Source organism: Bactrocera dorsalis, chromosome 4, assembly GCF_023373825.1.
Source record: "Bactrocera dorsalis isolate Fly_Bdor chromosome 4, ASM2337382v1, whole genome shotgun sequence".
NCBI lineage: Eukaryota > Metazoa > Arthropoda > Insecta > Diptera > Tephritidae > Bactrocera > Bactrocera dorsalis.
This window is the reverse complement of record NC_064306.1, coordinates 54,514,861-54,542,229: the sequence shown is the minus strand read 5'-3', so window position 1 is coordinate 54,542,229 and position 27,369 is coordinate 54,514,861. Positions and strand designations below refer to the sequence as shown.

The window sequence follows — 27,369 nt, the reverse complement described above, 5'->3', positions numbered from 1 at the left end:
ACTTACTTCACACTTACACGCCACTACAGTGTATCCCTGAAACATATATTTATATGCCGGATAGCTGTCAGAAAAGTTATGCATAATATTTTATTTTGAAATATACAAGTAAATATGCATATATGTATGTGTATTCTTATATACTTATATAGCACACATACATTTTGCACATAGTCTTATGCAAGTGGAAACTTATGATGCACCAACAATGCACATCTTTAATTTCTCAAGTCTCTAAAACAGCCAACAAATATGCTCCGGAGAAGTTTGTTGCATCTTGAAACTGTATGCGTTAACGTCGGAAATATTCTACGTATGCAAAGTTATGGCAATTTTAAGAGTAAAGTATGACGGCAACAAATGTTACTCATACGTCATGTACAACTTGCAAAATTACTTGAAGTAAGTACATTAAAGACGCATATTTGTGCGGAATATATAAGTTTACTGCTGTACATATGTATTTAAAGTCTTTTCAATATATATGAAGTAGAATTTTCCAAACAAGAAAACATCCACAAGCTAGTAGTATGTAGCAGTTAAGATAAATAAAATAAAATATGAATGCTGACCCAAATTATAGCCAATAGTTTAACGTGAGCCAGCACTTAGTTTGAAATCTCTAAGCTGATGAATGAGACTCAGTAGTGTCGTTAATATCACATAAGAAAGACATATCAGGATTTTATTCAAATCCAGCGACTACTACAGTAAACGTTGCAAATAATATTAAATCTTAAATAAATATTTATAAATATTTAATATATGTACTTTAGTTGTTTAGAAATGAGGACTTCTACAAAAGTAAGCCCAAGAGGTAGCGCAAAATTGTAAGAAATATGAAAAAGTTAAAGAAAAAACATTTCCTTCAGCTGCACTGAAGCTCCATTAACAGGTGCATTTCTTATAGCAACTCCATAACCAAAACTGAAAACTTAACCGACCAATTGTCTAAATCCGAAAAGAAACATTTTGCTAGTTCTTTCTAGCATTTTTGTATAATAAAAATAATTTTATTAGCCAATAAAGAAAATTTAATTGGGAAAAAATATTTTCTATGAAGAGACTTATATTGATTTTGATCGTTTAGTTCATATGACAGCTGTATACTATAGCAGTCCGATCTGAACAACATATTCAACGACTCGAACTTTAGCTTGGAATGTAATCTATACCAAATAGACCCAAATACGAGTATGTTTCCCATACAAGGATTTGATTTTGAACGATCAGTTTACATGGCAGCGGTAACCTATTGTGGCTTACATGGGAAGAGAAGGACATGTGCAAAATTTTAGATCGATATCTTAAAAATTGAGAAACTGGACAGACGGACGGGCATAGCTGAATCAACTCAGATTTACGCTGATTTATTTACCGTATTTATTACTCATGATTCACTACATCATATTACACATACATAAAAAAAATTGTCCATATATCAGTAGCGGATTCGGATGGAAAAAATGGGCAAAATACACCCACTATACTCACCGCAATCGTGTGCAAATTTCAGTTTATTATCGGAATTTTTTGCCTATATGATATTCTATCTATAACTCATTCACTCAACGTGACGCTTCAGAAAGAATCGATCGATCGGGCAAAGGCATCAAATATGATGCATACGCTGCTTATAACGTTCAGAAACAGAATACAGCAAGCTGAGGAACATTTTCGATCCATTTATTATTATCCATAGACATGAAAAAATGGCGGCAGAACTGAAAACTGAGGAAGAAAAACCAATAATATGCGGCAGACAAATAAAACGTGAAAATTTCTGCGTGAGAACTTACGAAGAATACCACTGGGTCTCACTGTACACTCCTTTGTTGGATACAATCGGCCCTTTTCTAAAGAACTACTGGATGGATTTCAACTGAGTTTGCTGTTTCTGGAAAAAATATGTTATTTGAAAGCCAAATATTTTTAAAATCATTTTGACTGCTTGATAAATAAATTCAAAGGCCTTTTGGATAATAACAACGTCATATGAAGATTGAAGCTCAAGGGTGAACTTGATCACTGACAGTGCCGAAGCAAAAGTCAAAAGACACTACATTGGATACGTTAAAGAACTGCGATGAAGACCTATACTCCGTAATTCATAGTTTTCTTCGCATATTCTGCACACGTCCTGTGACGAATGCGAGCTCTGACTGCTCTTTTTTGACACTGCGCCGCATGAAAACGTCACTAAGGAACATGCTTCAAGATATATTGATTAGTCCGGCATTACTGCCCATACATCATGACATTGAAGAAGAGAGAAGAGTATTTTGAAAGATTCACAAAACTTGTCGATTATGCAGAAAATAGAATAGTATTTGGCTTTTGAACAATTGTTTGTAAAATGCAGCAGATATTTGTCCACTGTAAAGGACATTTATTTTCTTGTATATGTGTTTCTAAGCATTGGCTACACAAAAAAGCAACAATCTATGGGGCTCAGAAGTGAAACAGCGATATGTTCTCAAGTTCCCCAAACCATCTTCAAGCGACTATTTTGAAAACCTCTCACGAAAGATTGCATGGTCCAATTTATTCAGCAAGCGAAAGTGCAATAATATACATGTCTCTAGTGTTTGAATCTTAGATAAACTCTATAAGAAAAAAAACACTCGGCGAATAACATAAATCTTGTTCTATGCAAATAACTTTATATATGGTATAAGAAAATTTCGGCATTTAGGGACCAAAACTACTAAGTGGGACAACAAAAGCGAACTCATATTCGGAGAGTCGCCATCAGCTGCAGGAGGTTGTAAATAGTTTCAGGAATATGTATGTTATATACTCTTTTTACCCTAACAATTGGAACCATGGTCATAAAGGACGACACAACCGATCTCAGATTCGATATTTAAATTGTCAGACATTCAGAACATGAGCATGTTATTCGACCACATCTTAGTGACAATTAGAAGCCTTTGAACCATTTAGAATTCCACTATGGTTTAAGCTTCACTATTGCTTTGCGATTATACTATTAATGAAATAAAATCAAAGACTAAAGTTTTCAGAAATAATAGTAATTAATAAAGAAAATTAGAATAAAAGAAGAATAAAAATAAAAAATGAATAAAATAAAATTTTGTTTTTTTTAGAATTTCCTTCTTTCTGTATAACCTAATTGAAGCCTTAATATAACAGGTGAAGTGTTGTTACATTACATTACGTTGTGCAATGGTTAAGTTAAGTTGAGTTGAGTTACTTTAGAATATGCTCTGTTATGTTAAGTTATGCTTTTACTTACGTTACGTTATATTGCATTATGTTAAGTCCCGTTAAGTTATGCTCAGATATGTTACGTTATGATGTTTTACGTTACGTTTAATTATTATTTTTTTTTTAATTTTATGGTTCTAAGTTATGCTTTGTTAAATGATTTTATGCTACTCTTTGTTAAGTTATGTTTGCTTATATTATGTTTATGTTATGCATTTTTATCCAAAAAGTCACTGCAACCACCAACTTCTATTATTCACTGTAACTAAAGGATCTGTAAAATTTATGAAATAAAACCCAGACTTGATTATAAATTTATAATTTCTGTAAAAAATAAATTATAAATTTTTAATCAAGTCTGAATTTTTGTATTACCTAAACATAACCTCTACAAACTACTATTTCAGAGCTTTAGTGCTTAATTGATAAATGCCATCACACACACAAACACATACAAACCAGCGTCTATTCATTAAACTTTCGATTGTTTGAGAAACTATTTGAGCACTCTAGCACTACCGCTCGCTAGTACAAAAGCACTAAGTGTAATGATAATATATAGCAGCATATGTATGTGCAAGCACACGCAAATACATACATACATACATATATGTATATGCACTTAGGGTAACTTACTAAGTGCTAAATAGCGTTGTACACATATATAAACGTAAATGTATGCATACAAAGTGAATATGTGAGAGCACTTCGAAAGGGGTCAACGCTGCGTATGAATGATAGCACTTAGTGATATTTGCCAAGGCAAAGTGACAGTTATCTGTTAACAAGTTGAGAAAAAAATTTAATAAATGTGCAAATTAAATGAAATATATGCTTTTAGATGTATGCAAATGGAATTACAGCAATTTTAAGTTTTAAATTTGCACGTTGATAGACAGAAAATGGCAAAAGTGTGTTGTAAGCGATCACCCAGTAAGCAAAAATGTATCAAAATGTGAAATTGAAAAGGAAAATAGAAAATAAAAACTAAGAAACAAAAAACAAGAGCCCCAAATATTTTTTTCAAACTAATAATTAGAATATTTCTTACGCTCAACAAGTGTCTTCAGTCGTTTTTGATCGATTTCCGTATATTTTCTCACAAAATTTTACATTTTCCCCAAAATTTGTGCTGGTTTACTGTGCAAAACTAAATACATACGTACATGTACATGTGTATATCTTCTCAAAAGTGACATGCGAAAAAAATGCTTTTGTCCAAAGCACTTAACTTTCATTTAACCTCTGTCATGTTTTACATTTACTAGACAACAAACCTGCCACTGACAACTTGACCGCATCACACGCTGCAAGCAAATAACCTTTTTGATTATGAAATGTGCATTTGTACTATTTGTTATTTTATTTCATTTTTAACATATCAAAGCCATCATAATATTTTAGTTTTTCTACACATCAACGCTTTTCTTTGGGAAAACATAGCTAAAAGCTACAACAATAAGAATAACGGTACTTGTTTGGATAAAAAAAAAATATTTTTTAAATACAAATTCGCGGTTTTAAAAAAGTAAATACGAAAGCAAAGTGCTGATTGTAAAGACTAACGCATATATTTGTATATGACCAACGCTGCGTATGAGTAATGTCGCTTGGTCATGAAAGGAAAATTTCTTAAGAGTTGTAATAATGATAGATTTCTCTGTTAGTTAAGCAAAAATTTAAATACAAAGATTACATATTTTCTTGATTTTTCTTAATTTTTTCAAAAAAATGTAAATTAATTCAATTTCATTCAGCATTTTCCTTTATCATGAAATATACGTATATTCTGCCCAAAAATACCAAAATACCCTCCACATTTTTCATATACTCACAAAAGTTCTATTATAACCGCTTACAATAAGTGTACAAATACAATATATATAAACAGCTTTCTTGTCCGCTAATGGCAAAATGATGACGGTCATGTGTGTTGCCCAAACGCAGCCATGAACAACGCTCTCCCGAAGCCTCATTTTCTTAATAAATAAATAACACTATTGAAAATATTTAAATATATACATATGTACGTGTGTTATATAAATAAAAACGTAGATTTTTTTATTCACATAACTACAACCATATAAACAAGCTTTGTTAGTAATTTGCTCTCAAGCTACAGAAAGTTTATTTGTTAGTGTATATGTGAACAGCAAATTTGCTATTCAACGCAGACGCTTAAGTACTGACTAATGTGTTTATACATATGCTGTAGGCATATACTTGATTATTAGTGTACAAGTATATTTTACAATATGAAAAAGCAAGCCAAAACCCTGCAGGAAATGTATTTACTTGTGGGTAACTGATCGAAATGTTGAAATGTATAAGCCGTTGCCCAGTACAGAATTAAAGTCATGGTAAGATAACTTAAATAAAGTTAAGTTAAATTAAGTTAAGTTGCGTTAAGCAAAGCTAAGTTAAGTTAAATTAAGTTAAGTTGCGTTAAGCAAAGCTAAGTTAAGTTAAATTAAGTTAAGTTAAGCTAAGTTATGTTATGTTAAGTTAAGTTAAGCAAAGCTAAGTTAAGTTAAGTTAAGTTAAGCAAAGCTAAGTTAAGTTAAGTTAAGTTAAGCTAAGTTATGTTATGTTATGTTAAGTTAAGTTAAGCAAAGCTAAGTTAAATTAAATTAAGTTAAGTTAAGTTATGTCATGTTATGTTATGTTAAGTCAAGTTAAGTTCAGTTAAGTTATGTTAAATAAAGTTAACTTAAATTAAGTTAAGTTAAGCTAAGTTATGTTATGTTAAGTTAAGTTAAGTTAAGTTAAGTTAAGTTAAGTTAAGCAAAGCTAAGTTAAGTTAAATTAAATTAAGTTAAGTTATGTTATGTTAAGTCAAGTTAAGTTCAGTTCAGTTAATTTCAGTTAAGTTATGTTAAATAAAGTTAACTCAAATTAAGTTAAGTTATGCTACGTTAAGTCAAAATAAGTTAAGTTAAGTTAAATTGCGTTAATTTATGTAAGTCAAGTCAAATTAATATAAGTTTAAATTAACTTAAATTAAGTTAAGTTGGGTTACGTTATGTTAAGTCAAGTTAAGTAATGTTAAGTTAACTTATGTTATCTTATATTATTATGTCTTATAATAATGCTATGATATATTCATTTATTACATTCATTTACAATATAACTGTTCCTATTAGCTATTCTTCTTTAATGTATATTATACACCAATGCATTCAAATTGCATTTTATTTCTAATTACTTGTTTTTACTTTGCTTTTCCTACAGACCACAAGTACAAACATATGAACATATATACACACGTATTTGAACTCATACGTTTCTGCGCTTTTAAGTGAGTTCCATATTCATGTATGTACTTAGGCCTGTCTGCCACGAGTACAATGTCCTTTTTATCCCACGTCTGCTTTTTATGGATTATTATATTGTGCCTAAGCACTCTTTAAAATGTACCAAAACGCTCACACATTTAAATGCACACATACATAGGCATACGCAGACACAAACGCTCGCGTAAGCAAACAAATTCAACTGCCAGAAGTACTGTTACAAAATTATTTGTTATGTTAGTCATTCACAAACACACAAACAAGTGTATACATTTTATAGAAATTTTTATTTGCGCCTGCAGCCCGTAAATACGCAATGTTAGCAATATACACACACACAAACAAACATATATGCGTGTATTTAACCTATGCGGGCCTGATATGTGTACTTCGTCTGAGTTTTTTTTTTTTGTTTGTGATTTTGTTTTGCATTTTTTAATGGCGCAGCGACGCATCCATATGGAAATACAAACTCCATTAACAAAAGCGGCTCACATATGCACTTACATATGTACATATATACACAACTGATGCCCTATCGGCCTGAAACGTGCAAAAGTGTTTATGCGTTTACAACCTTCATGTGAATGTGAATGTGCATATAGCATGCTCACATTCAAATAAGCTTCGAGTGCGGTTGATAGGCGTCCATTTTATATGCCTTCGCAGCAGACACGTTATTTGTATATATGAATTTGTCTGTGTGTGTTTGTGCACAGTTTACTGAGCTTCTAATTCTGGTTAGCATGTTTGCCTTCATTAAAAATTTAACAGATTTATAATGGAAATATATGTATGTATATACTTTTATGTTTATTTGCAGCAACTAAACTTGAAAAATAAATTATAATAGCATATCCCTAATGACTACAACTGTATACCGGTACTCGCAATTTTAAGAGAACATTAAAAAAATGTAGAAAATGGGCAAAAGTCTACGATAATGGCTTTTATAGAAGCACAAATCTGAAATGTGGTTAAAACCTTTTAATCTTCTAACTTTCTGTGTGATCAATTTTAAAATTTCATATGTTTCTGAAAGAATTAACTACATACTCGTACATACATACATATGAATGTTATTGGCACAATAAAACTGAATTACTTATATTTTTACACCAAAATGACAAAAAACTCGTAGGATATATTCCTTCATAATAATGGAATTTTTTTATGTTGTCTTATGATTATACAACTATGTATATAGTTTTGTTGCTATGTTATTTGTTTATCATGTTAAGTTTGCTTACGTTACGTTTTATTATTTTATGTTACTTTATGCTTTCTTACATTATAGCATTCTATGTTAAGTTAAGTTAAGTTAAGTTATGTTAAGTTAAGTTAAGTTAAGTTAATTTAAGTTAAGTTAAGTTAAGTTAAGTCAAGTTAAACTAAGTTAAGTTATGTTAATTTATGTTATGTTATTTTTCATTATATTATGTTATGTTTTTACTGTTCTGTTCTGCTATGTTATATTAAATTGGGTTATGCTTCGTTACGTTATGTTATGTTAAATTGCAGTTAAGATATGTTATATGATGTCGCGTTACATTATGAAAAGAATACTGAAATTATTATACGGAGTGCTAGATTCGGTCAGTCAGTCATGTCGAGAGCTATGCTCTTCTTCTGTACTGATTTATCTTCCGTATGTCATCAGAAGGAATTTTGGTCTCGAAGGATTCTCTCAAAGTTCGCAAATATCAGAGTGATTTAAGTATTTAAATATATGCACTCTGACACACTCGTACAGCCCATAAAATGTTATTTATATTAAAAATTTTTGACTTTTTCACAAACTTCAATCAAATTTCTTCATTTGTTTAGACCGAGCTTAACAAAAATCTTTTAATTATTTCTTATTCGTTATTTTCAGACATTTCTTAAATTTTCTACGTTTATTTTTGAAAAGTTTTTAGTACATATGAGTACCAGTTTTATGCAATAATACATAAGCATTTTGATAAAGCCGACGTTAGAAGTAAAAAGCTTATGATATGAGTTTAGTTTGTTAATTTGTTTTGTACGAAAATACGCGTTCCAAAATACTCCTCTATAGGTCTCTAAAGATACTTTCAACGCTCTATCAAAATTTCAAAAAAAAGTTTTTTTTTTAATTTGGTTAATATTTTACTGAATAATAGCCTTCCCCACAGGCAAGAGCATATAATGCACACAAATCTTTACAAGATAGAAAAATAAGAGTGAAAAACACAAACACCAATTTATTTTTTCAGGCTCCAAGCACGGCTTTTCGTATAAAAAATATTAAAAGGTTAAAATATCAATATTAAAGTAATATCGAAACGCATTCCTAAAGATACATAAAGTTGCCGATAGCACTCAATTAGGTCACAGAGAATACGCTAAACTTAATATTGATACCTCTTTCTAAACTTTCTAAATCAACATCACAAACCACTACAACCCTCCCTCCATACACCCGCACTATTTAACATTTCCAACTCCTGCAAATAAGTCATTTCAACATTCACCTTAATTAAACAGAAAATTAAAAATTACCATTATAGAAAACTTTCCGCCCCGCCAAACGACCGTTTATCATGACGACTCCGTGCTTCTTCTATATACAAGTATTTCTGTATTTTTTGTTCGTTTCACTGTAATTATTTATGTTGCGCGCCCTCGCTTGGCTTTTATGCGCTGTTTAAACAGAAAATTGCAGTTGCATATTTTAAGTGCACACAATTCATTCGCAGCAGCATGAAAAATGTTCAGCGTTTTATTATATTTATTTCCACCTTTTTCCACACAGCAAATAATTCGCTTTGCCGACACTTCTTCACTACTGCCGCTGCTGCTGCTGCTGTGCTCACTAACTCACACTCTGCCGACGCACACGGCATTCGAGCGCATAAATATGCTTCTGTGCACTTCCTTTGCTGTCACAGCGAGTGAGGGAGGGCGAGGAGGAACACTGTGTCTGTGCAGTTGGAAGTAGTTGCGCTACGTTGGCGTTAACTACACGCTGTCTGTTTGCGCGCATTTCACTTTGGCGTCTTGCTTGTTGTCGCTCAACGCTTCCGCAAGAGCATGCGACTTATCAAGCTTATTTTTGCATTTTCCAGCACTTTGATGTTTTTATGCTGGCAACTTTTGCAATTTCTACCACTTTGTTTTAGTTATGTTAATTTTTAGTTGTTGTTGTTTTTTGCATACCCTGAATGAGGTATGTTAGATTTGCCACGAAGTTTGTAATACCCTCTGTCCCTCAATTTTTAAGATATCGCTTTGAAAGTTTGCACTCATTATTTTCTTGCTAAGGAGTTGCTTATACCTTGGAACCGTCTTTATCGGACCACTATAGCTTATACCTGCCATACAAACTGAACGATCAAAATTAAGTTCTTGTAAGGAAAACTTTTTCAGTTGATAAGATATCTTCACGAAATTTCGTAGAATTCATTTCCTAAAGAACTGCTACAATCTCCGAAGAAATTCTTTAGATCGGGTCACTATAGCATACAGCTGTCATACCAACGGAACGGTCAAAATTAAGTTCCTGTATGAAAAACTTTTTCAGTTGAAGAGATATATTCACGAAGTTTCACATGAGTTATTGCCTAAATCAGGGCTATAATCTCTGAAAAAATTTTTCAGATCGGATTACTATAGCATACAGCTGTCATACGAACTGAATGATTAAAATACGGTCCTTGAAAGGAAAACTTTTTCACTTGACAAAAAATCTACACGAAATTTAGTGTAGAGAATTATTATAGCTAACGTTACAATCTCCGAAGAAATTGTTTAGATCGGATCACTATAGTATACACCTGCCATACATACCGAACAATCAAAATCAAGTTTTTGTATGGAAATTGTTTTTATTTGTGAAGGGAATTATACATAAGACGAATATAACCTTTTCCCTTTTTCTTCATTCATATTGCCTTCCTTACCGCTTACTGTTCCATGTCTTCTCCGATTCTGCCTCTGGAGCATTGCTTCAGACACCTATCTTATCACTTTTCCGCTTCAACTAACGGAACGTATTTTTATATATTTTAAGCAGTTTTTCTGTTCTTTTTTGTTTTGTGCCCCACTCCACCTCCATAGTTTGACTAGTTGTCAGCGGCGCATATCCTTAGTTTGACATTCAAATATTGCTTGCCATTCATCTCGTCAACATGCAAATTTATTTTCTCCCGTTTGGCATGCGACGAAGCGTGTCGCAGTCAACAGCATGCGTTTGGCAGCATTTTTTTTTATTCTCCTCTGCTTTTTTTTTCCTACTTCACAGCGTGTCTTTACACCCTGCACTTTACTTTGCTTTATTGCATGCACTGGCGTTATGCATCCTGTCTTTTATCCTATTTACCACTTAGCTCTGCTCTACACACTCCTTTTTCCATACACGCATGTGCTTGTTTAATGCCGCGTTCTCCTTGTCAGCACACATTTATGCACATCAGTCATAGCAGCGCCATAGTTGTTGGCAGAATTGTTATGCGTTTATTTCGCATTTTAATACTTGATTGTCACGGCTACATGAAGCACTATTTGTTCTACTCGCTGTTGTTGTTGCTATTTTCAGCATCCTTTTTCATTGTTAAATGCCATGTTACCACCTATTGTGCGTTTACTTATACTACTTTTAGCTCCACTGCGCGGCACCAAGCTCATAACTGAGGAAATATGTGTGTGCAGGGCGTATGAGTAACATTTGTGCGAAGCTATTGACATGAATGGTGCAAGCAAATAAAATCGTCGTATGTCGCTACCGGCTTGCCAGTGCTTGCGTGTGAAGCAGTTGTAGACAAATAGACGCTTTGCGTGATAGCACAGATTTGATGATGTGTATTTACCTGACGGCAAGCAATAAGTGCAGATCACTCATACGCCCCGGTGTGCGATAGACTCTGCTGACTGTTATATGTATATGAATTAGGAAACGCTGAAATTGCTTAAGACTTTGGTTTGGCTAGAAAAGGCGGGGTTGTTTAAAGTAAATATGCTTTAATTTTGCTGTTCTCCAATGTTTTGTTAAAGTTGCTGAGCTGCCATACAAACTGAGCGATCGGAGTCAAGTGCTTGTATGGAAAACTTTTTAATTTAATGAGATATTTTTACGAAAATTTGCACGGGTTATTTTCCAATGCAATGCTATTATAACTGAAGAAATTTTCCGAATCGTATTACTATCTCGTATAGCTGCCATACAAACTGTGCAATCGATGTCAAGTTCTTGTATGGAAAACTTTTTCATTTAAGCGGATATTTTCACGAAAGTTTGCATGGATTATTTTCTAATGCAACGCTATAATATCTGCAGAAATTTTTCGAATCGGTCCTCTATATTATATAGCTGCCATACAAACTGTGCAATCGGAGTACAGTGCTTGTATGGAAAACTTTTTCATTTATGGCGATATTTTCATGAAATTTTGCATGGGTTATTTTCCTATGCAACACTATAATATTTGAAGAAATTTTCTACATCGGACTACTATAACATATAGCTGCCATATACACTGAACAAACAAAATAAAGTTCCTACAAGCGAACTTAATGTTTTTTTCGTTTACTTTTACTTTTAATCTTTTTGAAGAAAATGAAAATTCTCTCATATTCCTAGTTATCTACTTTTTCAAGTATTTTTCATTGTAATGATTTTTGCCAAAAAATCACATTTTTAGTAATTAATAATGGACTTTTTTACTTTTGAAAATTATTTTGCTCTCTCTATCTGTGGTCGGTTTTCTTGTTTTTTTGTGTTCGATTTTAAGCTTTTTACGTTTCTTCAATAATTTTGTTTTTATTTCTTTCTCAGCAGTTCATTTTCTATTGCATCCCTTTCAATCAATCAACAGTAGACGATAAAGCTGTTTGATAACATTGCTTTGCTCTTATTTTCGTGTTAGTTACCATTAGCTTGGATTTATCTGGTTTTTCGCAAAGTTTTCATTTACGCTCGTTTGCATTTTTTTCTGCCCTAAATTTCATATAAGTCTTCTTCTCCTTATCTTCGTTTCATACGGAGGGTTTTGGCTGCAATAAGCTAATTATTTGCAGCTCTAATGAAAGTTTTCTTATTTTTCAAGTTTTCCAAGAGAATTTGTTTAAAAACTCGAATGTTTTTTTTCACTCAGCGGTTTTAGATTTAGTACTAATGAATCAAAGTACCCTCTGACGATAAATTTACCTTCTGCCCTATTAAAAATCTATAAAATTATGTATATACTAGATCTACTTCTTGCATTAAGTAGTCTAGAAAATATTCTTTCCAAATTCATTTCAATTTACCAATCACTTCTGCATAAGAAACCAACTGTAATCTTTCCTCGTTAACAAAGCAAAATCCCACTCACACGAGTATACAAACGAGCATACATACGAGTATGTACGACAATCTCACAGCTGAGAGAACAAAGTGTAGATCTCTCTCTATTTCCTTCAGTGAAATTGTAGGATTTTTTTTATAAATATTTAATTTCAATTAATTCAATACAATCTGCGCAAAACAAGAAAAGAAACCCAAGAAAAGCGGTGGGAATGAGAAATTCAATTTGCAGAACAATGTAGAGATACAGTGTTGTGCTGAATATGAGAAGCCAGAAGGACCAGTCAACTAGTTTATAAATTTTCTAAAAATCATAAGAAAATGATAACACCGAAGCTATAATTTCTTAAAGAACCTGATTTTGACAATTTCTTCGGAGATTGCAGCATTAATTTCGGCTATAATCCATGCCGAATTTCTTGAAGATATCTCGTCCAATACAAAAGTTTTCCATGCAAGCACTTGATTCCGATAGTCTCGTTTGTATGGCGGCTACATGCTATAATGAACCGATAACGGCGATTCCGACAAATAAGCTACTTTTGAGGAAGAAAAGAACGTGTGCAAAATTTCAGTTCAAAATCTCAAAAACTGAGGGTCTCGTTCGCTTATGTAAAGACGGGCAGACAAATATACATGACTAAATCGACTCAGCTCCTCATGGTGTTCATTTACATATATATTTTATAAGGTTTCCGACGTTTTCTTTTTAGTTTTACGATTTTTTTGGCTAAAATAATATACCTTGTTCTTCTTTATTGGCAGAAATCCCGCTTACGCGGTTATACCCCTGTTCAGAATATGAAGATATAAACGACAATTAAAACACTTGGAAACATTTCACTCCAAAATGTAACGTTAACATTTTTTTACACAATACTGTAAACGCATGTCTATATGCACTCATATCCGCACATGTAAAATGTATGTATGTATGTTTGCACAACCATTCAATGCAAAAATCTTCGACAGTTGCGAATAAGCGAAAGCATTTGTGTATTTAAAATTCAATTAAGGGAATTGTAAACATCAAAGGCCAACGAGGGACGGAGTAATACAAACGCTGGCCGAGAGGTTATGTGCGCATTTACCTGTGAACCCAACACATACATGCATACAAACGCTGTAACACTATATATGCACCGTCTTTATGCTAACAATGTATTACGTGCATTTCCAAGCATGTTTGAAGCGCCACTTATCCGAAATATCTTCTTCTCATACGAAAAGCAAATAGCAAGGGAAAGAAAAAATATGAAATGAAAAAGATTTTACAAAGCGCAAATGTGCACTCCACTGAGCAATACAATTTCGATTTCATATTCTTGGTATTGTGTGCAAATAAAGTGAGCGCCGGAGCATATACTACATATTTATGTATGTATAAAAAGCTGAAGCACGAATGGCCTTTTAGTGAAAACAACTAGTTATAAACTAATTTATTTTACAACTAGTGTGAAGCACAAACGGAACTAGTCAATGAATAGTCGTTTTTCCATGCAACCAACTGGTATATTATACAAGATGACAAATGACAATTAGAGTTAGAAATAGGCCAGGTTTATAGTATTTCAAAACAGCTGACAAACTGCCACGTTAAATTTATATTCTCAGAAAATAATTTTATTTTATTTTTTTATCAAGCATCCTAAGGAAAAATATTGGAGCAATAAATGTTATTGTGCATAAGATACAACCTTGAGCTAGACCAAATCATACCGCCAGCTATGAAGATGAATTGACAAACTTGAGAAAGACATAAAACAGCTTTAAGTCTTGACATACAAAATAGTAGGAACCCTTAAATGACCGAGATATCTAGATGACACATGTACAGCAGCGCAAAGCTCACAAGCGGCGGTAGCACCAAAATATGATGATGATGAGACCGACCTTTCGTCTTTTATTTCAAAAAATACAATGAAGCTATAGCTTTTCTATGCTATGTCTCTGTTCTAACTTTATGAAACTAGAATGATTGCTATTCTTCTCTGTCCAGTTCGGCATTAGACAAAAAGTTCTGACAGTATACTGATATTTGTTATTATTAACTAATTTGATGTTTCACTACAGACGGAGTCTTAAGTTACCATACTTGTTTCTGTAGCACATACTTTTATTTGAGTATTTAGCTCTATAGCTCAAATCTGCCTAAAACTTCCATCACAATATGAATCAAGCACAGAATCTGTTGGAGTATCATATTTTCTTGTTAGTAAAGATGAAATGTTTAAGATTACAATTTAGAAGAGTTTATAGAGAAAAGTAAAGCGACGAAAATTTATAATTCGAATACCGAAACAGCGATCAAATTAAGTATTTATTTAATTATTCGGTTTCAAAAAAAAATCCGTTGAACGTTATCGTATCAAAGAGATAGCGGAGTAACTCATCATCTACCTTAGATCGCCTCAACATATTTTGGTTAAAGTTTTAGGTATGATGCGTGTCAATGCTATATTCGTACCAAAAGACTGAATTCTTTGGCAAAAGTTCCGTTGAGTAGAAAACGAAAAATATATGCTTAACATCGTATCCACGGACCCTACATTCATAAAGTGGCTCATTTCTAATGACGAGACTTATGAATATGATGTCAAAACAGGCCAGAAATCTACCGAATGGCGTTTCAAAACTATTCGAAACAGATCCAAAAAATCCCAAATTCACTGAAAACACGGAAAACTATCCGGGGCATATGGCATAACACATGTATGGAAAATTTGTCTAAGCTTAGGCATATAATTTTATTAGCTCTGGAGATCCTTTTTAAGGAGAATGTAGTTAATATTAAACTACTATGAATCAGTTTTGAGTACGTGAAACCAACCAGGCTTTCATAAAGAGACGATGCTTAATAATTTCAACATTCCGACATTATTGAATATTATTCCCGGATACCTTTCGTAGGCCCATGTACACATAAACTATTTTTATCGGACTTGCCTCGGTCAGTTTCTACAGAAGTTACATATATTGTGATACCCAGAAATTATAATTAAATTATCCTGGTAAAACATATTTCAAAGAAAAATACATTTTGCTAAGTTAGTAGGACTGCCCTTGCGATTTTTACAATGGATAAAAATATCGATCAAAGAATTTGTCTTAAATTTTGTATATCTAACTAAATTTATTTAAAAATAAAAAAAGCTCACGGTGATTAAGTTTTATTAAAAACAGTTTTATCATAAACAAAGCCTTCAAAGACGGTCGACAGAACCTTAAAGGCATGCTTAGTTCTCGACGACTTTTAACACGTTCAACTAATGAAAATAATAAATAAGCGAAGGATATGGTGCTCGAATATCGCCAGGCAAGTGATTGATATCTCTCTCGAATCCGTTTGAATGACTTTGGTGGATATTTTGGGTAAGAAAGGCGTTCTTGTTCGACTGGTTCCAATAAAGCTGAATATTTTTCAAAAAGGGCACCGTAAATAGGTGTCTTTGAACATGCTTGATCGTAGAAATTCTTCCACATTCATTGGGAACATTACAACTAGCCACGAGACATGGGTTTATGAGTTTGGCATGCAAAGAAGTCAACAATCATCGGAATGGAGGGAAAAAACGAGCCGAAAACAAAAAAATCAAGCCAAAGACGCTTAGAAATCAAGATGAAGACCAAAGTTTTTTTCGATATTCGTGGTTTGGTGAATCATGATTTTTTTCTGGATGGACAGACGTTCAATAAAGTGCTATATTTAGCCGTATTAACTCCTTTAAGTGAAATTATCCGGTGAAAACGACCGGAAGTATGGAAAAACAATTCATGGATTGTGACCGAATTTAAAGCCAAAAACATAATGAATACCATCGATCACCCATCGCATTACCACATATGATTTCACGTGATTTTTTCTTGTACATGCTATTTAATTCAATCTGATCATATTGTTCAAAGATTGTAGCATTGCTTTTTCCATGCCAAATTTTTTGAAAGTATCTTGTCAAATAAAAAGAATTTCCATACGTGGACTTGATTTTGAGCCTTTAATTTGAATGTTTTCTATAATCGATAGTTTCTCGATCGAATAAAGTGGTAGCTTCTTGAGGAAAAAATTACTTTTGCAGAATGTAAGAAAAATACCTCAAAAACTGAGGGATTAATTCGCGCATATACTGACAAACGAACATAGCTAATCGACTCATCTCGTCACACGAACTACTTATTTACATATATGTAAACATTATCCGGTCTCCTGGCAAACTTTATACACTCTGCTAAAAGTATGAAAATGTTAACTAAATTTTTGTTTCAAGAACGCTCTACATATCTGGTGGTAACTCCAGAAAAAAAAAGAAAATTTCTAAAGAATAGTAGTAATTTTATTCTCTTAAAAGCTCAAAAACCCTTTAAATCTGTTAACATTCCTACTAGTCCTCATTATTATCTCAAAGGTTGTGCGCACCGGAAAAATCTCACCACATCTTATCTTATTGGAATCTATGGTAGACAGCTCTAAGTGCGTATTTGGATATTTTAACCCTTTCTTCTTAAGATTTCCTTAATCTCCCGTCATCACATACATACGCTGGCTTTCATTTCCTGTTAATCAAGTCTTTTGATAATTTTAATTAAGACAACAACACTGCCAACAAGATAATTGACTGAGCGAAAGGAAACAACAAAAACAATAAGGCGTGAAAAGTTGCTGCAGCATCGACAGCAACCGCCGCCGCAATTGCAGGGAGTTGAAGCAATCGTATTTGCCTAATTACCATCTTCAGAAAAAAAGAAGAAGCGCACAAACAATGCAAAATTAAAAGGAGAAGGCTTGGGTAAACCGCTTGCATAAAATGAGGAAGTAAGACGAAGTACGCTGCAAAGATAATGAGACAGAAGAACAAGCAGACAAACAGATTGAGAGTTAGTCAGGTTGTAGAATTGCGCGGTTCTTAAGCTTTTGTCATTGCATAGAAAATTGTGCGCGTTGCCGCTTATAATTTCTAGCATCACAATTGATATTTTTATTTGAACCTACTTATTTTCTATTTATTTATTTTTTTTTTTTGTTCTCTTTTCTGCTTCTTTTTGATTCAACTTTTTTATTCTAAATTATTTGTAACCCAAAGTTCTAGAAATAAGCATTTTACAGTAATTTTTCTTTAGGGCATACATATGTATATCGTACTTTCACAATTAAGCGCAACAACAACAAGATCTTTACTTGTTGGTTTCCTTTCCCTTTGTTTATACAACAATTATTTTTGCTTTCCCTTTTCATTTTTTACCAAATTTTCTTTTTTCTCAATTTTTCTTTTATTATAAAGCCAAAAAAAAATTTAAAAAAGTATGCTTTGAAATTAAGAGCAGGAAAAATCATAAAAACAAAAATAATTACAAAGAATTGTAGGCAAATACTGCGATTGTCTGAAATTAAGTATAATAATGCAAACATAAGTACAATAGCAAAGGGTTAAATAATGATTGCCAAAGGCAAACGAGCTCAGCAAGTTGCTTGTGTTGAGTGTTGTGTACTCTCTACCCTTCCGTACGCAGCCACTCGTTTAAGCAAGTTTATTAAACCTCAGAAGTGAAGAAGTTTATTACGAGTTTTTTTATTACAATCTTAATTGCCTCAATTAACTTTGCAATTTTCTTATTACGAAATTTATGTAATGACAGTTTTGTAAAAAGTTCAAGTTTTCCGTTTCTTACCCACATTCAGAAGTTTCACTCCACCGCTCGCTTATTACTTAATGTATTCGAAATTTATTATTTTCGTGCACTCAAATTGCTAATGAACAGATTAAAGATAAACCTAGCTACTTGTCATATGTACAAAACAACTCATGTTCGAATTCGAAATTTAGTCGGTGCAAAAGTGATCTCTCCTTACGATGCCTCATTTGAAGTGAAATTTCTTATAAATATACAAGTTTCCATAAAGGGTTGATACAAGTCTGATTTATCATACTATAAAGAAAATAAAAGCAGTCCATGTCTTCATTGGCACTTCCAGAAAATAGTTTTGAAAAGCTTCAGAGTCTTTTACTTTAATAAACTGAAGCTTTATGAAAAGCATCGGTAACAGAACTTGTAGAAATAGTGCACCTGATATAATTCTATTAGAAATGAAAAATATTCGAGTTAAGATTACTGTGGACAAAAAATAGTAAGACTTTAAATTTAAATTTCGCGTGAAAATCCATTCGTCAATTTTTTTTTTATTAATACGAGTATGACTATCAGTGACATTTGTGCACAATGTTAATTCGAAGTAATCATTACTTGTTGTTGTTGTTGCGGGTACTTAACCTCCATTAAGATGGTAAAGATTAGATAAGTAGTCGTCAACGTCATCCAATGGTAGACTCAGGAAACGTGCTGTTTCGACGGAGTCGAAGCAATATCAGATGTGTAGGGTTAGCAACGCATACAAAAAGGTGGCTAGTGTCATTCGGGGACTCATTGCATGCTGGACATATGTTTGATACGTCAGGGTCTATTCTGGATAAGTAGAAGTACAACCTGCTACAGTATGCAGAACGAAGCTGCGCAAAGGTCACTATCGAATCCCTCGGCCACTCGTGCACTTCGCCTGGGTTGTGGTTTAACACTATGTTCGCCATTCACTGAGATGGAATCGGTGAAAATGTTAATGGTTCCACTATAATTGACGGTCAGTGCATGTCTGACGTTTGTTGCGTCCAAGGTCTGGTAGGAGTATTGTTTTATGTCATAGACGTAGTTGAGGAAGGACCTCAGCAGAAACTGTTTGGATAGGAGTTCATAATGCTCCTTAATTAATACTTATTTAAGGACCGATCGACTGATTTGATGTTTCCTTATATATTCCCCAAGTGCTGCCGGCTAGCCCCTTGAGGTTTTTGTTTCAGTTCTGTACTTTGGCAGTAATCGCGGTCGTGTGAGGAATGAAGGAGCACAGGCTGTCGAAAGGCACACCTAAAATCTCAGAATTATTGACAGTCGGAAACTTAACGGCATCCACTGCAATATTAAGATTAAATCGGTACTTCTTCTTAGTCCAGTTTATGAATATGGTCGCTGTAGATTTAGTGGGGGTTTTTACGTAGAGTGAAATTATTCAACAAAGAAGTTTCATGAAATTTTGTGAGCAAAATCAAATTACTGGTGCCGGAACGTCCAGAATGTTGAAAAATATTCATACAACCTTTTCACAAATTATGATGCGATTATATTTGCGAAATTCGTGCATGTTTCATAATTTTTACTACATTCAAAGATAGTATGTTGTAGGGAGTTTTTCCTCAGGGGCCCAATTTTCAACTGCGAATATCTACTGAGTCTTTGCAAAATCGATCCAATTATGAAACGTTTAGCTACTATTGTTGAAAATTGAATCACTTATGACAACGCTAAGCGAAAACAGTCGATGTCAAAGAGAGCATGTCCAAATAATGACCAATGCAACAAGAAAGATTTTGCTATGTTTATGGTTGAATAGCGCAGGAAATCATCTACTAAGAGCTGTTCTCTTACAGCCAAGCTCTTAGCCCGGGCCTGCACTTTCAACCATTAAACCATCTTTGGAAAGCAGTGGCTTAAAAGCGATTCAGCTCAAGGGAAGCGGTCAGTTTTGGCCAGTAGGAAAGGAACAACGTCAGGCCACACACATCGACAGTGACTAATCAGAAGCTTCTGGGGCTTATTTGGGAGGTCCTCTTCCTCGATCATCAACCTTATAGTATCAGCCTGGCACCAAGTGATAGCAAACAGTTTCTGTCTATGGCGGATGATTTAGCTGGTGAAAAACTCGTCTCAAGAGAAGCTTATGAAAAGCGACTGCGCTTTCTTTTTGCCAATAAAGACGAGGGCTTCGGTTTCTATGAGGTTAAGTTACGAATTTTACAACATTTTATAATGACAACAAATTATCGAACAAAGTGGTGCATATTTGGCTTAAATCGGATCATTCGAAATTTGCAATATAAAACTTTCAATATACATATACAAATTATCAGCGTGATGAGCTGTTTCGATTGAGGCATGTCCGCCAAACTCTGTCCATTTGTAAATATTGACAAATTAAAAAATCTTTAAAGAATGCATGATATAATTTTAAAATTTAAAACAGAACATTTCCTTGCTTTGTTGCAGGTAAATGTCAGCAATACCTGGACCATGCCGCAGGAGGGACTCAACGTCTTCTATCGTTTCTTCCGCGATCGAATATCTTGGTTTGAGGCTGATGCTGTTTGCCAATTTCATCACGCCAATCTGGTGACCGGTAAGTAAATAACTAAATAAATAGAAATACAGTTGAACAATTTCAACTTACACAAAATACAAAAATAAAAAGCGAATAAAAAATCACCACTCTCTTAAAAAATCTACAACAAATCAGAACTTCTTAGCGAAGCACTTAAATACAGTTTGACCCCACTCAAAGAGCCAAGAAGTGCATGTGACCGTCAAACTTAAGCGAGCTGAACTCAAAAGCAAAGCAGCGGCTGACAAGAGAAGACAAACGAAAAGAAAATCAGTTGCAGACGCTGAAACGCACGAACCGCATGAAAAGTGAAAAAAAGGAAATTTTTAAACGAACAAAAGTGAGAGGAAAATGGAATTGTCAAAAGCAAACATTGGCGAGTCGGCAGGTGGTGACACAAAAATGAAAAATGCAAATATGCTCGCGGCGAAAGCGCAAAAAAGTGCAAATAAAAAACATGGAAAATTGTCAAAACCAAAATGACAATAACAAAACGAGAGCAATGCAAACGCGAAGGACAGGAAATGCGGTGAATAAATGCCCGGCAGCTGGTGGCTGTGTGCTTTGGCAAAATAAATAAACAAGATATGCAAATGCTCGACACAAAATGCGCAAACAGACAGGCACTCTAGGCGCGCACGAATGCAAATTCATACACACACATATACACACGAACGAACGCACACAAAAGTATTTGCCAGGACAAGCGCTTGTAACCACTACTCGCAACAGCTCTTCAAGCACACAGGCAAACAATCACACATACATATGCATATAAGCACACATACTTATACACACTCACATGCCAACACATGCATGCAAACGACTATCGACACTTGTAAGAGTGGCCGGAAAAAAATACTCGTTTATATTTAGAATTCATACGCCCTGTTGACCTCCGAGAGTGCGCGTCAGTTGGCCGCAGGCAAAGGAGCGCTTTCCACTCAGCTGAACGCAGCGCCCAAAATAGCGAAAAAAATATGTGCTAACAACAACAACGTAACACTAATGTATGCACGCGGCATATTTTGGTGAAAAATTGTTCAAAACCCCACTGAACAGGCTGAGGCAGCGTGCCCGCGTTGCTTTAGTCACTTGCTGCTTTCGCTCTATTTTTATCAATTTTTGTTTGCAATTTTTATCAGCCCAAAACGCCATCAAGCGCCGACAAAGCGTCCGACCTATCACTAGCACACGCCCGAATTTTCAATGTGCCCGCCAAACTGCAATAATGCATAGTGACAGCTTCCTAACCGGCAGCGCTTGCCTGTGTCAGCAGCGTTGATGAAGGACACAAAGCGAGCAAAAAAATGTCCATAGAAAACTGGGAGAAAGTGTGTTGGCGACTTCCGATAATTTGAATATTTCAGCAAAGGTCGCTTAAAGTGATAGCAGTCAAGTTATTTTTGGACCTTTGTTGTTGCTTTTTTTGTATTAAGCTAGAGGATGTTTGTGCTATCGCAGCATGAGACTTGCGGTACAATTGAATTGTACAGAAAATGGTTTCTTTTAATCTAGCAAATTGGTTTCATAGTGTCTGTTTATCTGAGCAATTCTCCATGTAGTCGTTAACCCCAAGTAGTTAAACCCTATCATATTTTCATGTCATGATTCGGTCAGTTCTTCAACAAAAATTTCATTCCAATGAAATAAAGATTCCATCTTCATCCTTTCTCTTCCACATGAGCAACTTAGTAGCTAAGATTTATACCGTACCGTCCACGGAAGTACTGAAATGGGCCAGTCACATCATTGTTTTCAAATATGTAGATGCGATCGACTCACGCTATACGTCTTTAGAAAGATACGATTTGGTACACACGCATCAATAATGTAATCTAGGAAGGAGAAAATATGCCATATTTTACAATTTTCCTTCGATTAAGACGAAACCATTAACCAAGGTTTATCGTATCTTCGGTGGAATTGGCAGGAAATCAGCTATTATGAGCTACTTTTCAAACTTAAATTTCGGACTTGAAATCTCAACTATTGAACTGTTTGAGGAAAATAATTGCACAGAACCTTCCAGCTTTGGCCAAAAAGAAAGGAATTCTGTTCAATTGTGCACATAGATAGTGACGCGTCAGAAGCTTCATTAGCTTGGTTGAGATATTCTTTGGAACTCACCTTTAGTCCAGACTTGACACCAAGTTACAAAGGAGCTGTACCCTTCTTTACATTTCTTTTTACTTTCTTGTTGTGGTGTTGAAGTCGTGACAGTGGCACTGACACGTTGTCGACGACAAGGAAGAGATAATAGTAAAAGACAACAATAAGCTGGAAGTAGCATGAGAGGTTCGGAGACAAACTAACTTTGAAAAAAGGTGGGAATGTAAAGCTTGTCACTTACAGATTGAAAACCATGGGCAAGTAGGCCCTATTTAAGTTCATAGTTCAATACCGGAAATTTTATCCAAAGAAGGCTTTGCGTATTTAGACAATGTGTAGTTATACTTATTATAATAGTATACATAGCCAGATGAAAGTCTGCCGACGATTGGAATTTAAGTTTGCTCTGTCCAAACAACAAAACGGGAGACCCCCACAATCTGCGCCAACTATCGAGGGATAAGTCTTCACAAAATCGCATATAAGATTCTACCGAGCGTGTTGTGTGAAAGATTAAATCCCACAGTCAACAAACTGATACGACCTCATCAGTGTGGCTTTAGACGTGGAGAAAATAACAACTGACCAGATATTCACCATGCGCCAAATTTTGGAAAAGATCTTGCTTTTGGCAGCACAAAAAGGAGCTACCTTTATGACATTATTTCTGAATTTGCTATCACTGCAAAACTTAGGACCTCTCCGAGCCGTTCGATACCAAAAGTGGTTTCAGACAAGGCGACTCCATTTCGTGTGACTTTTTTAATCTAATCCTGAAACGATTCATTATCACTTCAGAAATTGTAAGCTATTAGACTGGAAAGAAGGATGAATGTTACCTGATGAAAATTTTGACCTATTGTCGTTTATTAATTAGAATAAAAATAACAAAATAACACATAACGTCGAAAATTTCCGAACTTTTGGCATCTGCCAAGTATGATTCTATAATTTTAATGAAAACGTAAGAATATTTCCGAAAGCCTACCAATTATAATTTTATACATGACTACTAATAGCTAATTTCTAACTCTACAATTTAGAATCCCGTTACTACAACATTTTTACACTCTCATACATATTTAACACCTTTTTATAGTAAATCATTTCTCAAACATAACTACAAAATTTTTAAATTTTAAATAAATTTAAATTTACTTACAGTCGACAACAGCTTCCAATTTGATGCCACCAGAGATCTACTCCGTGAGCTTGATGTGAATGACATTGTTTGGATCGGTTTAATGAGACCGCAAAGTTCGGACCGTTTTATGTGGTCGTAAGTACTGAAAATATATATACAAAACAAATGTGCTATGAAGTAAAATATTTATTGAAATGAATATGTATAAAAAAAGATCGTTTTTATAAAACTAATTTACTATTATTTTCCCCATTTTGTCCATCGATATGGCAACCCACACACCTAAGCCCCAATTATTTACAATATCTTAAGGTTACTCTCCTGCCCACTCTAAGTAAGACCGCGATTGACTTTCAACCATAATGAGAAGGTCGTCCGCATACGCCCAACATATACAGACGGGCTTGAGCTGCCCAAACAGAGATCCCATCATGAAATGCATCACAGATAGATGACTGTGCTCGAGCTGCTCAACAGAGATCCCATTATGAAATGGATCACAGATGGTTGCTTGTGGGAAGCCGATTTTCACAATCCATGCCAACTATAGAGGATTTTCTTCCCGAAGAGTAACTCCGCCAAAGAGTAACTTCTGAACACCAAGTTCCTATAGTCATTGTACTTTTCCAAGTACTGGAAGAAGACTGATGTCCTGATATGAACGAGTTTGGCTTCTGAACCTATCAGGGATTTCTCGAGAGGAAAAACTCTAGCACTTTTTCATTCGCGTGGAAAATATCGGCCCCCCACGCACTTACATTAAATGGCCCCCATGTATTCCGAAATGAGCTAACACAAGTGTTTCCAAATTTCTTCATTCAAACCTGGTCAAAGCATTGCCTTGGACAACTCATGCCAATGCCTTGTCTAAAAAAGAATTTGCTATACGAGGGTTTGAGTTCTATCGCTCAGTTTGTATTGCAGCTAAATACTAAGTATGATGATACGATATCGCCGGTTCCGAAAAGTGAGCTGCTTCTTGCACAGAAAAGTATGTGTACAAAATTTCAAAGGAATATCTCAAAAAATAAGGGACTAGGCTCACAGACGGATATACGAACAGACGGTCATGGCGAAATTGGCTCTTTTCGGTGGAAAAATGTCTTCTAAACTGACTTAAATTCAATTTAATCATTAATCACAATTTAATGTTGCCATTAATCAGCTTCAATTGCATTTTCAATTTTCATTTCGAACCAATCAATTCAGTTTAATTGATGTTTTTAATTATTTTCGCTTGCAACCTTTGGGTTACCTACTTTCCAAGTTCCATTTATCAACTGCATTTAAAGCAAATAGACAGCAGACACCAAAAATAAAAATAAAGCAAGCCAAACAAGCCAAGCACTCGAGCAAGCGCCGTCGCCATTCATCTTCTAACGGTGAATGAAGCGCTAACCCAAATACACAAACACGTGCCAACCATCGTTTAAAAGCGCATTGAAATCACACAAATGCACTCGACACGCTGCACACGTGTGTGTGTTTGTTTGCGCTACGTGTTTACCAGGTCATGCCTCAGACATTAAGGCTTACGAGTGAAATACGCTGAAACGCCTAAAAGCATTGCAGTTTCTAAGCGCCGCCATTGCAATGAGATTTCATACAATACGCCGTCCGCCTAAAAGTAGACCGCAATTTATGTGTTTTCTAATAGCAACGCGCGTACAGCCAAACATACTTTCATGTAGTGGTATAGCACCTAGTTACAACGGTGTATTTGCAGTTTTTGCTGATGAACTTTACATCTTTCTCGCTTTTCCCCCACCAACACCCACTGCTTTTAAATATACGTTCTCTTTACATTTAGTAATTCCCGTCCACTGGTCACCGACACTGGCTACTGGGCTGAATCGCTGCCACTAATGGATGCACCACTATGCGCCGTTATCGATCCCATACGCGATTATCGCTGGCATGCGTTGCGTTGCGGCGGACCCGAGACCGCATCGTTCCTCTGCGAAATGCCGGGTAAGTAAATGTTACGAGTATGCTGTGTTGAGTGATGTTTTTTGGTGTTTTGTGGCGTTGTAAACTTAAAGTCGACGACATCATAATGTTGAGTGTGCGTGAGTGAATTACTGGTATGCTGCAGTTTTCTTTCTTTGATTTCTCAGTAATTAATGTGCACAGTGAAAATATAAATCTATTTTAATTTATTATTTGCTTGTTTTCTTCATTTCTTCGTTTTCGTTTTACGCGATTTCAGTGCCTTCTTGGGCTGATTCTTGCATACTCAAGGATATGCCGAATCTTACCATGCAGTACATGGCCGACACTGCAAGCATTGAGCTGATACGTAACTGCGCCGAGGAGGGTCTGCTGAAGCAGTCATGCAAGGGAAAACAGGTAAGTGAGAGGAGAGCTACGTTGGAAGGATTTAAATAATTTAATAGGCCCATATAATCCTATATTCAAAAACCACAATACTCAAAAATTTTCTTTAAATTTGTTTTTTGCTTCTGAAATAAAGACAGTTAGTGAATTTTCACGTAGAAAATATATGTATACTGTTGTTAGGAAACTTGTCAGCTCTTTAGTCCCACGACTAGAGCTGCGTCGACAGAAACGCAATATTTCTTGATTGAAATGAAATTCTACTTGTCAATGTCAATATAAATTAGACCTATCCTCTTCTGGGACCTCTCAGATCACATTTCTAAAGAAAAGATTAACAGGCAAGCTGTAGAGTAGAAGGAAACACCAAAGCTTCTGCATCCGAATTGTTCCATGTTTCGAACTAATTCCTGTTCCCATAGCTCAAATGAATCATTGTTGAAAAGAAATTACCAAGACTGAGATCAATTTTAAAGCAAGATACTAGTAACTCCTCAAAAATGATGTCGAGAAGTTGAAGTTCTAGAAAACAACACCGACTTTTCAGCCTCTCCGGTACACCAAGGACTTAGGATTAGTTCTTTATAACCCAGGTCTAAGCCACACATTGAATCCGTTTTCAGCTCATTTCAAGCTTTTAATGTCAATACAACATTCCAAAAAAAATTACGGTAAAAAAATATTATCCTTGATCATTGCCTAACCGAAACGGATTGAATCAAACCTTAAGTATCTCATTTTCAAACTT

At 34.6% G+C, this 27,369-nt stretch overlaps 1 protein-coding gene across 3 annotated transcripts in view; it reads left to right on the top strand.

The window, feature by feature from the left end:
* The window catches only part of LOC105228863 (mucin-5AC), a 126,859-nt gene that overhangs the window by 89,295 nt on the left and 10,195 nt on the right, over positions 1-27,369 (top strand). For all 3 annotated transcript variants that reach the window (XM_049454215.1, XM_049454213.1, XM_049454214.1), the window contains exons 3-6: positions 20,917-21,046; positions 24,305-24,419; positions 26,095-26,255; positions 26,494-26,633. In XM_049454215.1, coding sequence (XP_049310172.1) covers positions 20,917-21,046; positions 24,305-24,419; positions 26,095-26,255; positions 26,494-26,633 — 546 coding nt within the window. The remainder of the gene's footprint in view (positions 1-20,916; positions 21,047-24,304; positions 24,420-26,094; positions 26,256-26,493; positions 26,634-27,369) is intronic.